The sequence below is a fragment of the Geotrypetes seraphini genome, chromosome 2, assembly GCF_902459505.1.
Source record: "Geotrypetes seraphini chromosome 2, aGeoSer1.1, whole genome shotgun sequence".
NCBI lineage: Eukaryota > Metazoa > Chordata > Amphibia > Gymnophiona > Dermophiidae > Geotrypetes > Geotrypetes seraphini.
Genome location: NC_047085.1, coordinates 46,803,014 through 46,816,395, shown reverse-complemented (window position 1 = coordinate 46,816,395; position 13,382 = coordinate 46,803,014). Strand labels below are relative to the sequence as shown.

Here is a 13,382-nt window from a genome sequence, read left to right as displayed (position 1 = left end):
CGCAAATCGTTGCATATTCTTCTGGGAAATTGCCAAATAGGCAATATTGCAGCAATCAAGCTGGCTTAGTATAAGAGAAACATCAAAATACGCCCTAACGGGATTTCCTGCACATGCTCATCTTTAAAACCCCCCCCCCCCCCCATTTACAAAACTGCACAAGAGGTTTTTAGTGCCAATCGGCGCGCTGAATGCTCTGTGCTAAGCCGATGGTCATAGAGTGTCTATGAATGTCAGAGCAGCACAAAGCGTTTGGCACACCAGCCAGCACTAAAAACCTCTCACGGGGATAAATGTAGTGTATATTATTCAGTGCAAAAAAATGTGAAGGAAGACGCTGCGTTGGAGAGATAAGTCAATGCTTTAGACCAGAACTAACCTAAACAAACATCATATCAAACACCACCAAGCCAACCAGGGTGACACCTCTATGGGAGATCACTTTACAAGACCAGGGCATTGCATCAATGACTTAAGAATACTAAAAGAGCATTTTAAAACAATCCAGAAATATAAAACCTTTTGATATTATAATGATGACATTTTTTTGACATTCACCAGAAAGGACTTAAAGATTTGGGTTTCCTCTCACACAATAAACCATAATATTATACTGCTTTGGCACCCTAAGACCACCCATCCCATCTCTATCTGTTTATCATCCCGCCTACCTTTCTCTGTGAGATTGCCATTGGAATGTTTTGAGTTTCACTTATATATTCTGACATTGCCAACATTTGTTCATTTCTAATTTAGCATAGTAACATAGTAGATGATGGCAGATAAAGACCCAAATGGTCCTTCTAGTCTGCCCAACCCGATTCAATCAAAAAATTTGTTGGGGTTTTTTTTTCTTCTTCTTCTTAGCTATTTCTGGGCAAGAATCCAAAGCTCTGCCCGGTACTGTTCTTAGGTTCCAATTACTGAAGTCTCCGTCAAAGCTCACTCCAGTCCATTTACACCAGTGGTCTCAAACTCAAACCCTTTGCAGGGCCACATTTTGGATTTGTAGGTACTTGAAGGGCTGCAGAAAAAAATAGATACACTTCCCCCTCCGTATTCGCAGGGGTTCGGGGCAGAGCCGGCCCACAAATATGAAAAAAATGCTAATAATATTTGGGCCATTCTGCCCCTAACCCCTGCTTTCCCTGGATATTTTAAGCCCTGAAAGCCCCCCCCCCCCCCTTTAAGCCTTACCTAGTGGTCTAGCGGGTTTTCAGGCTGGAGCAATCTTCCCACGCTCCTGCCCTGTGCAGATCGCTCACAGGAAATGGCTGCCTTGAGCTCCTGTAGTCTCTCGAGCCATTTCCTATGAGTGATCTGCACGGGGCAGGAGCGTGGGAAGATCTCTCCTGCCCCCGAAAACCCGCTAGACCACCAGGTAAGGCTTAAGGGGGGGGGGGGGCTTACAGGGCTTAATATAGCCCAAAAAATGAAAGTGATTTTTTTTGTTTAAAACTGCAAATAAGCGAATCCATAGATACGGAATTCGCGAATACGGAGGGGGAAGTGTAATGTCTTATTAAAACAATTACAATTTTGCATAAGGTAAAACTCTTTATAGTTTATAAATCTTTCCTTTTGGCTGTCTTAATAATAATACTGTATTGTAATTTATAACTAAAGAGGCATATGATCAAGAAACTATTTTATTTTACTTGTGTGATTATGATAAACATACCGAGAGCCTCAAAACAGTACCTAGAGGGCCGCATTTGGCACCAGGGCCGTGAGTTTGAGACCAGTGATCTACACCCTCCCAGCCATTGAAGCCCTCCCCAGCCCATCCTCCACCAAACGGCCATATACAGACACAGACCGTGCAAGTCTGCCCAGTATTGGCCTTAGTTCTTCAATATTTACTATTATTTTCTGAAGGTATTGCCTTTGAAAGCTAATCAAAAATATATTTAGTCCAATAAAAATATATTATCTTATTTTTCTTGTATTTTATTTCTATTTATTACCTTCTAGAACTAAAATTTATCTGCTGTCTCATCACCTTCTACTTAGATAACCCACTTCTCATGGGTCTACCACTAAACCATTTCTCTTCACTGAAGTCTCTTCAAAGTTACTCGCTTAACTTTCAGCCTTCAAAAGACCCTTATAACCATTTAACCTCTTTTCCTAAACCACTACACTAAATTTTAAGTGGAAGTTAGTGGGAAATCAAAAATTTGTTACTCAACTGCATTTGTTTTGCAGTTAGGTATTCTGTCTCTTCCTACATATATCAGTACTTTAAATCATTCATCAGGGAAAATTCTCTTAGCAGTGCTTTTTTTTTCTGCCACCAAATCTGACCCCTTTTTTTTTTTTTTTTTTAATCTCTGCTACCCTGACCATTTGGAACAGCTTTCCTGATTTGTGATGCCCAGGCTTTACCATTTTCAAATTCAGCTCAAGAACCCACCTCTATGCCCTCTATGAAAACTTGAACTCTGCTTCTCCTTAACCAGATTTTTCTTGACTGTAGCCCCTTTTTGCTAGGCAAAACTCCAAAATCCTTTCTTTTGTCTACGTATCTTGACTAGATGCAATCTCAACACCCTCATGGTTTTATAGTACTAGGCAAATCATTAATAGTAGCAGCAGTTATAGAATCAGCAACAATGAAGCTGCCTGGGTAATAAGCATAATATATCATTCCCTGTTTTAAGTAATAATGCATAAAAGTCCTAGATTCTATCAAACATAGCATTTATCACTAGCGAAAGAGCAATGCATGTTCTGTAAAGGGCTACTCCTCTAATAACTTCTGCTCTTCTTTCTTCCTGAACAGTACAGTTCTGAAGATGATGGCTCCAAACGCTCACCAAAGATGGCCATCAGTGAATTCTGCAGGTCCTCTCTCCGACGGTCTTGTTGGCTTTCCTGGTTAGCAGTAGAGCTAATCCCCTCCTCAGAACTCTGACTTAGTCTTTCCACCTTAAGAGCCATTTTTGTGAAGATGTCCTCCTCTATTTCAGTGTGTTCTTCTTCAATATCATGGGGATAAACAGAGAGAAGGAAATCAACATTAGAAGAACAACAATAATTTCTTTGTAAGATGATTATTGCATAGATTAATGGGCTTAATCCATTGTGTAGTGGTTTAATACATACTAGTTTTTAGAATAAACATATTATTATAGTAATATTCTTTATATTACTCTGAAAATATAGCACATTCAATAAAAGTGAATACAGTGAGTCAAACTTTTAGAATTCATGTAAAGTATGCGAGTTTACCCAGTCATGCTCGAGTCTCTGCATGGGCTATTGCTTTTAAGATTGCACAGAGGAAGTTCTTCTTCCTTACCGGCAGTAATCCTGTAACAGTGCACCTATATGTAGATGCTCAGAGGGCACTTAATTGGCTCATATTCTATAAAAGAAACTAGGGGGCTCATAATCAAAAAATAAAGACGTCTAAAAAACTACTGTAAGTCAGCACTTGGATGTTCTAATCAGGGGTGTAGTTAAGGAGCGGGGGACAGATCGCCCCGGATGCCATCCTTGCAGGGGGGCTGGGGTCTCACCTCCTCTATGACACCCCCCCCAACATACTTCTTTAAACATTTGCTGGTGCAAGCAGCATTTTCCACTGGCTGCTCATATCAGCCTCGGCTTCCTTCTGACTTCACTTTCTGGTCGCGGGACCAGGAAGTGACATCAGAAGGAAGCCAAGGCCAGTGTGAGCAGCATGTGAAAGATGCTGCCCATGCCGGTGAACATTTCAAGAGATACAAGGGGGCCAAGAGGGGGCGCTCAAGTGGAAGAATAGTGTGGGTGCGCACGGCACAGCGATGCTTTGCACCACTGCCCTGGGCACTCACCTCCCTCGCTGTGCCACTGTTCCTAATTGTCAGGACATCCAAGTGTCAATTTCTAAACCATCTTTCTGGATATCCTGGGTGGCATTCTAACCGCTGTGCAGCCAAAGATCCAGAGAGTGTTTTGGTAGGTGTGTTATGGGCAGGTTTTGTGTGTGCGTAGACTTGAACGTCCTGCACCTATAATCAAATGTTTCCCAAGACGTTCTGGGTTGAACTTTGATGTTCTGAGCCAGAGCTGTTATCAAAGCATCTAAATACCAAAAAGGTACACAAACTGACCAGATGATCACTTGAGGGATTAAGTTATGACACCCTCACACTCCCCAGTGGTCACTAATCTCTTCTACCTTCCAAAAATCTGAATGAAGCAGTATCTGGTATAGGAAAGGTTAGAGCACCACACAGGTGTCTTAAGTAGCTTGGTGGATGGGCTAATGAGTCAGAGAAGGGGACTCAGATCCATAAGCCCCTCTAACCAGTATATTTATGATGGAAAGTGTGAGCCCACCAAAATCCTTCTATACTGCCATATAGGTGCCACTTGCAACCATAAGGGCTATTGGGGTAGTAGACAGGTGGGTATAGTAGGTTTGGAGGAGTTTTAAAAGGCTTACCATAAATTATACGGGGGTTATGGTGAGATGTACATATGGAATCCTTTATATTAAGTTCACGGCAGTGCTCTCTAAGGTGTCCCACTGCCCTATTGGCATGTCTGTGGCCAGTCCATTATAATGCTGGCCCTTCCCACATCCAAATGGTCTAGATTTAGATGTTTTCAACTTGGACATTTCTGGAGTTGAAAATGGGGAATAAAGTTAGGCATCCTACAGTTGGACATCCTGGCAGCCAAGACGTCCAAGTAGACGATTATTTAAAAAAAAAAAAAAAAAAAAATTTTGTTAGTCTAGCTCAGGGGTGGGCAACTCTGGTCCTCGAGGGCTAGAATCTAGTCGGGTTTTCAGGATTTCCCCATTGAATATGCATTGAAAGCAGTGCATGCAAATTGATCTTATGCCTATTTATGGGGAAAATTCTGAACACTCAACTGGATTCTGGCCCTCGAGGACCGGAGTTGCCCACTCCTGGTCTAGCTGTTTCGAAAATGGAAGTTTCTCCACCCCTGACTTTGGACATCTTGTGGGAAACACTAAAGTCAGACTTAAGACGTCCTTTTCAAAAATGCCCCTCTAGGTGTCTACTTTCCTTTATAGAACAGCGGCATGACCAGATATACAGTATACACCTGTATGTGCTCAGGTGTGAGAACTTACACCAGAGAGCTGGTACACATGTTTGCACCTAAGTTCCAGTTCAAGTTTCAAGTTTAATTAAAATTTGATAAAAACGCATATAAGAAATTTCTAAGCGATTTACAATGTAAAAATAGGCATCTTAAAACATAAACGACAGATAGTACACAGGTCAAACTTGTTGGGTAGGATAAAAAGGAAGAACTACAATTTTCTTAGAAAAGCACATAAATGGGGAAGAACTTTAGGGAAGGGATTAAGAGTAGTCTGAAAAATGACTGTATTTGTTCATGGCAGGACAAAGATTGTGGGGAGATGGACCGATCAAGCAAATTAATCTTGTTATTTTTCAAAAGCATCTATCTATCTATCTATATCTATATATCTTTTGAGGGAGTCTTTAAAGCTCTCCAGTTAGACACAGATAATTTATAGGGTTTATTTAAAATTTGATACGCCACCAAGGCAGTTTATAAAATCATACAATTATACATTAACTACCCACCCTCACAGACTCACCATATCCTAGCCCCCAAATGCAATCTGAAGAAAAAAAAAAGGTTCTTCAAAAGGAACTTAAACTTCTTGTATGAAAGCTCTGGTTGGACTTGAATAGACATTTTGCTCCAGAGGGCTAGGGCTAGGGCCAGCCCCCCCCCAAAAAAAAAAAAAAAAAACCCCAACAAAAAACAACCCACTGTTCTGGGTAAATGTTAAAATTGAATCATTATATAATATATGACACAACCAACCTGTGCCCATTAAGAAACCTAAGCATTCTTCTGGGAACAAACAAAATTAATCAAAGAGGATAGAAAAGGAGAACTGCCTTCATTAAATGATCCATCAGCCAGTGTCATCAATTTAAATTAAAATTCTATAACCTACTGGTAACTAATGATGTTGTACAAACAAAGGTATCACATGATCAAAATGACTAGCTCTACACAACAGGTGAATAGCTGCAGTCCATAGAGTTTGTAAATGCATCAATGTAGAGTTACAAACACCAACATATACAACATTGCCTTAGCCAAGATGGGGGATCAGCATAGCGTGAAGAAAGGTGTGCAAGATAGTTTCATCTAAATAGTCTAGGACAGTACAAAAACCATGGAGAATCAAAAAACATCTCCATAATAGAGAAGGAATCTGCTCTTTATTATCAAGTATTTTTTATTGATTTCAATATATTATCAAGTATAACTTGTACAGAAAGCAAATTTAACCAAAGCATATTACAATCATTAAACAATAAATCCATACTTAACAAAAGTTAAGCAAAATTACAAGAAGAATTATTATGGTGAAATTAGCTCAAGTCCTCTTTAGATCCAAGAAATTATACTGGCGAGCTAAGAAAAAGATAATCAATATAACAAAATAATGCTGTTTCTATACATCGGGAATGGAGCAGCCATTTTCCTTTTAGAGCTCAAGATTGAGATTTCTCCTTGTCCAGGTGGGACATAGCCACAAAATTAGTCAAATGTTGAGGCTCAACGAATACATATTTAGTTGAGTGATAGCGAACAATGCACTTGCAAGGGTGTCTTAAGTAAAATGTAGCCCCTATGTCTTAAGTAAAATGTAGCCCCTAGTGAGATGACTCCTGGTTTTAAAAGAAGAAAGTCAAGAACATTTGAATTTTACACCCAAGGAATTCCTTCTGTTTATTCTTAAGAAATAGTCTCAATAACCATGACTTATCAATAAAAAGAGCCAATGTAACAACTAATGTTGCAGGTGTTGCCACCTCCGTGTCTGACATCTCCAGAATCTGAGTTATATTCAATGCTTGTCCTTCAGTAGGTTCAGGTTGCTGTTGATACGGAGTTTTGCTAGGGAGATAATACACTTGAGAGAAATGGTATAAGATTTCTCTCCGTGACTTCCAAAATTTCTAATAAATATCTCCTAAGCATGTCTCTAGGTGTAACCATAGTTACTGTTGGGAAGTTTATCAGTCTCAAGTTATTAATACGTGCCTGGTTCTCTAATAACTCTACTTTTCTTCTAAGATTCAAATTATCTTTAATTATAGTTTCCTGGAGTTGTTTTACTGAAACCATATCCTGCTGAGTCTTTTGAAGTAAATTGTTGGAAGAAGTCATGTCCAATTTTAATTTTTCTAACTCTTCTGAATGGTGAATCAATTTATTTTCAATTTGTTAGAAATTGGGGCTAATTGTCTTCCCTAAATTTGCTACCAGGTCCCAAAGGGCTTCTAAGGTCACCTCAGCAGGCTTATCCCAAAAAGAAATTTGTATTGAAGTGCATAGTCTCTCACCTTCCTCAAGATATCCTGGGCTTTGTTCCTTCTGGATCAATCCTCCTCCTACTGCTGTAATTCCCACAGAATCCTCTTCAGAGATTTCCCGAACCGGGATCTCCATTTCCAGGCTCCCTGCTGTTGAATTGTCTGCCTCTGGGGATAGTACCACCCCTTCCTTCGGGGTTTCCTCATCCCTGGGAGAACTGGCTAACAGTGGTAGAGGAGGCAGTGCTTTAATCTCCAAGCTAAGAGTGGTATCAGGCCCAAGAGAAATCCCGCCAGTCTCGCTCACACCCGGGATCCTCAGCGGGCTAGCATTCGGAGTTGTAGAAGCAGCTCTCTGCATCCTCCGGAGCAAATCTTCGATATTGCAGAGAGTTGGCCCTCCTGAGCACCGGGAGGCACCAGCAGCGCTCCGGCCTCTCCTCTTCGGCATTGCGTCCAGGCAGAAAACAAAATTAGGCTGGGAACAACTGTCACCAGCTAGAAGTCAGGTAACCAGAGAGCTCCGGTCGGATGCGTGTTACCTGATCGCATAGACAGCGGCCATCTTGGATCAGGAATCTGCTCTTTAAAGGACAACTACGTATCTACATATTATGATATCTAAATACCTAAAAGAATTCAAAACCTTCATGGAAAGACCAAACAGGACAGGACTCAAACTTGGTTGGGTGAGATTGTCCATAATCCAACATGCAATCAAATATCCTTGAAGCCATAGGTCACCACTGTGAGACAGTGTTTCAGGATACAAGATTCAGATTATCTGCGGAGGTATAGCAAAATATCATTGGCATAGATGTAAGTACAGTGCCTATGCCATATTCCTAGGTAACCATGATCAGGGGATGCAAAATGGATATTAAAAAGCACAGGTGACAATACTGAACCTTATGGTATGCAACATAACAGCAGATGAGTTGATAATGAAACAAGCAGAGCTGTGATCCGAAATGCTGCTAGAGTGGTCTCTGTACTGTGCCCAATCCTAAACCCCAGTTGGCAAGGATAAAGAACTACAGTGGCTTCAATATGATCAACGAGTAGTTATAATAATATTTTTCTACCAACTTTGCCATAAAGCAAAAATTCAAGATAGGTCATAAATTCACAGGAAGTGGGGAAGGTGAACTGAACTCAGCTTCAAAACTAGCCAAATTAGCACGCTTCCTTCAACCACTGTGCCCTAGCAGTAGAAGGCTATGGACAAGGAATTGGATTCAGTCATATGGCAATAGATCTAAAGAACAATAAGTAATATGTCGAGAAGAAAGCAGATTAGAGAAAGATTCCGAGCTGGGCAGTTAAATTATCACTGTACATCGTCTTAATATTGACTGGAGGTGATCTGGTTTCTAAAATCAGGTACATATAGAGCAGGGGTCTCAAAGTCCCTCCTTGAGGGCCACAATCCAGTCGGGTTTTCAGGATTTCCCCAATGAATATGCATGAGATCTATGTGCATGCACTGCTTTCAATGCATATTCATTGGGGAAATCCTGAAAACCCAACTGGATTGCGGCCCTCAAGGAGGGACTTTGAGATCCCTGATATAGAGCCTCTACAGTAGAAGACTGAAATATTATGTGCTTCCCTTCCTCTTGAGTCATGTTTTGTCTTGTGAGTTATATTCATATTGTCTGTTTCCCTTGAACTACTGTAATTTAATATTTTGTACATCGCTTAGAATGTGGAATAAGCGATTAATCAAATACTTAATAAACTTGGAACTTCCTATACCATGCACTTCTACATTATCCCATGGGTCTGTGAGGATTGGCTGAACTCACTATTTCTCCCATTGGTTGGGGCAGAGGACAGGCAACTTACACTCCACCCCCGATGCATCAGCAATGCGGCACCATTTTGGCATGTTCTTTGAACTTGCCTTTAGTGGGAGCAGCCCATTGCCATCCAGGCTGCCCCAATCTTCAATCCCTGGTCGAACGTCAGGGAGCAAAAGTGAATCAGGTGGCATAGGAGAGTCGCTCCACCCCTTCCACACCAGCAACACGGCACCATTTTGGCACGTTGTTTGAACTTGCCTTCAGTGGGAGTGGTCCGCTGTCATCCGGGCCACCCCAAACCTCGATCCCCTGTTGGTAACTACCCAAAAACTACCCTTACCTTCCACACACTGCAAAACAAAACGGATTATCCCATCCCCCTTAAGGAGTCACTAATGTGTACTAGTAGAACCCTGTGGACATAAGCCTAATCACTAGGGTTACCAAATGTCTGGATTTCCCTAGACATGTCCGGGGTCCGGACGGCTTTTCAAACCCAGCACTTTGTCCGGGTTTTGAAAAGCTTCCACCTAGCAGCAACGTCGGGACAGCATCTGCGCATGTGTGTGATGTCATCACATCACACCAGCGGATGCGCAGATGCCCTCCTGGCAAGCGACCATGTTGAGGAGACAGAACGGGGCATGACTCAGGCAGAATGGGGCTGGCCTGGGGGCAGGGCCATGGGTCCAGATTTTCATTCCCGAAAATCTGGTAACCTTAGCGATCACCCTTCACAAAAAACCATGATGAAACCAACGTTCAATCAAATCTTACCTCTTCTGTGCTTCATAAGCCTCATAGAAGTTCAGTCCACATCTCCTACCAGCAAACCAATTTCTTCATGGCATACCAACCATCAAAGGCCCAGAACCCAAAACTCATCCACTACCTCACCCGAACCTCATCCCCATTCTCAGGCTCAAATGTACTACCAACAAAAAAAACCCCCAACAGCTGAAACCACCCCCCTTCTGAAATCTCACTAACCTAAGATATATATCAAGCATGTATCAATCAAAAAAAGACAAAGCCTTCACACCAGTTACCAGTTCCCTACATATACATCAGTGCAAGATCCTTAGTAAACAAACTATTTCTGCTTAATGAACTGATCCCAACCAATGACCTAGGACTGGCCTTTTTCACTGAAACCTGGCGAAAAGACCTAAAATGTCTAGAATTACCCCACTTTTGCCTACCAGGATACAGCATTATCCAAATTCCCAGGAGTGACAAGCGAGGAGGTGGCATAGCCATTGTCTACACCTTCAACATTACTGACTCTACCTCCCACCCCGATCTTTAATTCATAACATGAAAGCTTGAAGGCAAACCCAATTCCACTACAAATAGCATTGGTATATTACTGGCATACTGACCTCCGAGCACGCAATAAGTACTACTATGAAGCTGCAAGAAATTATATTGAGCCTTGCCTGCCAATACACCAGATTGATCATACTTGGAAATGTTAACATACCTCTTGAGACTACCGATAACAAAGTTGTTCATAACTTCAAAAAAACTGCTAGAAGACAGTCAAATCGACATCAAGTCATCAGGACCAACACATGGAAAACGTCACATCCTTGACCTACTTGCCTACTATTCCCAATTACTGCAATATAATCTATTTGGGATCCTATAAAACAATTTTAGGAAGACTAAGGCTAATTCAAACACAACTATCCGTTTAATCTTCGGACTGAAAAAAAACAGGAACATGTCAGCCCTTATTACCATCAACTGCACTGGTTGCTAATAGAAGCCAGAATACTTTTTAAATTTGCTTGCATTTGTTATAAATTATTATCTGGACTATCCCCATCTTACCTTTTTTCTCATTTTGAATTGTATATTTAAGTCTACTCGGCGCTCTGGTTTATTTACTTTTCCTAATCCCAAAAATTGCTGTTATAAAAAGTTTTTTGATAGAACCTTGGCCTATCAAGCAGGTAAAATTCAAGTTTGGTTAGTAGATATGATTCGACAGACTGCATCTTATTGCACTTTCAGGAAATTTGTTACCTGATTGATGATTATATCATAGTAATCATACTATAGTGTTATAAAACGGTATATTGCACTGTGCTTCTTTTATGTGTTTTGTTTCATCACTGAATTGTTCAGTCTTCTTACTTTGTAAACCGCCTAGAACTCTTTGGGTGTTGGCGGTATAGAAAAATAAAGTTATTATTATTATTAAATGGGCTCCAGTTCCCTGATTAGACCACTACCTTCTTACCTTCAACCTAAACATCCATACAGAAAGCATGAATAGTAAGCCCTTCAGCACAAAGAAGCAAGTAAGAGGCAAAACAAATCAATATGATGCTATTGAACTGGAATATTTCCATCACAAACACCCTAGACTCCCTTGCTCCACAAAATTAGCACAAAACAAAATGCACCCAAACCTCCCCCTGGTTTATAGAAACACTGAAAATAAAACAAACTTGTCAGAGGTTAGAAAGACAATGGCAGAAAAGTAAATCAACCAACCACAAAATACTAGGAAGAACCACAACAAATACAAATTCAATATCTCAGAGATTAAGAAAAACTATTACGCCAAAGAAATTGAAAATAAAACTTAGACAACAAGAAGGTATTTCATCTTGTACGCAGCTTAACAGCACCCCTCCAACAGGACACTTTGGATCACTACACCCAACCACCAGCCCAGAACCTTGCCGACTATTTCCTCAACAAAATTAGAACAGCCCAACACAAGTACAAAAAATGACCCCCACTCTGAGACTAACACAACCGATGCACGAAAGCCCAGATAAACCAAGACCTCTAAGACAGCAAAACTGCTAACAAAAGCTATCCGCCCATAGTAGCTCCCTAGACAACTGCCCCTCTTACCTTCTTGCTAATGCACCAGAAGCCATCATCACATGGATCACCAAATTCCTAAATAACATTCTAGATCAGGGCCAACTTCCAACAGAAATGGAAGAAATAGAACTCATATCAATAAAAAAAAACAACACAGAATGCAGATCCCTCCACTCCTTCAAATTACAGGCTATCTGATCGAGACATGAGCCATGATGTGGGATAATTTCTGTTGTGGAGAACAAGTCCTAACGTACTTTGGATATTCTAGAAGCTTACGGCTGCGAGTTGTGTTGATATTCTTCTTCTAGATAAGCTTGGAACAGCTTGTTGTATTACATGGATATTATTGTATGATTCTTTTTTCTTTGCACAACTTGTCTGTATCTTGCCTCGTTAACATTTCTCTTTTTGTACTTATTGTATATTAAAATCAATAAAAATCTTTGAACTAAAAAAAGTTACAGGCCTATCACTGGCATTCCTATACTCATTAAGCTCCTGGAAATCCCATGTAAGCAAAGAACTTGCAATCTATATTGAATAACACTCCAGTCTACATCCCTCTCAGTTCGGATTCCCACCTCAGCATAGCAGCAAACTCCTCCTTCTGACCACAAAAATCAAACAGATACTAAGCACAGGCCAGCAAGCTGCTCTTCTCTAATTTGATATCTCCGCAGCCTTTGACTCAGTAGATCATCACCTTCTCCAAATGAAACACTAAATTGGTTTAAAGATTTCCTTGGAAAGAGAGAATATCCCGTCAGAAAAGAAAGTCTTCAACATCTGGAAAGCCTTCTGCGGAGTACCCCAAGCATCTCCCCTCTCTCCGATTCTATCCAACCTATTCATGAGTTCCCTCGGCAACATCAAATTCAACAATGATTGCATGTTATCATAAGCAGATGACATCCTGTTCCTCATCCCAATAACAAGCAATCCAACAACATCTCTGATAGCATAGACAAGATACAAACGTGGTGCCACAATCAACAAGCTCAACTGTATTTTTTATATTTATTTATTTAAAATTATTTATAACACGCCTATCCACAAATCTAAGTGGGGAACAAAAATCATATACAAAAATCACACTAAATGCTACATACAATTACAAAACAGCAAAAGAGAAACAGCATAAAAAAGAACTACCATTGCTCAAGCTGTCACAGAGTTCACACCAAAGAAGCGCTCAAACAGCACAGTTTCACCACCCCTTTTCTAAATTGCCAGAGCATGTTAGAATGGCGCACAGACAGAGGTAAGGCGCAGAGAATGACACAGTGGCGTCAGAGGAGAAGCTTCCGCCCACACACACGCGACTGCAGGCAGACAGGCTTCGCTGGCTTCAGTAAGTTTTTTACAAAAGCGCCATGAAGGTAAGAGGGAGGGA

At 40.8% G+C, this 13,382-nt stretch overlaps 1 protein-coding gene across 13 annotated transcripts in view; it reads right to left on the bottom strand.

Annotated features, from left to right (window-relative positions):
* The window catches only part of ENPP2 (ectonucleotide pyrophosphatase/phosphodiesterase 2), a 278,862-nt gene that overhangs the window by 66,739 nt on the left and 198,741 nt on the right, over window positions 1–13,382 (bottom strand). For 7 of the 13 annotated variants that reach the window (XM_033933197.1, XM_033933192.1, XM_033933194.1 and 4 more), the window contains one exon: window positions 2,820–2,981. The exons of the other annotated variants lie outside the window; for them this stretch is intronic. In XM_033933197.1, the coding sequence (XP_033789088.1) occupies window positions 2,820–2,981 (162 nt within the window). The remainder of the gene's footprint in view (window positions 1–2,819; window positions 2,982–13,382) is intronic. 13 annotated transcript variants of the gene reach the window in all.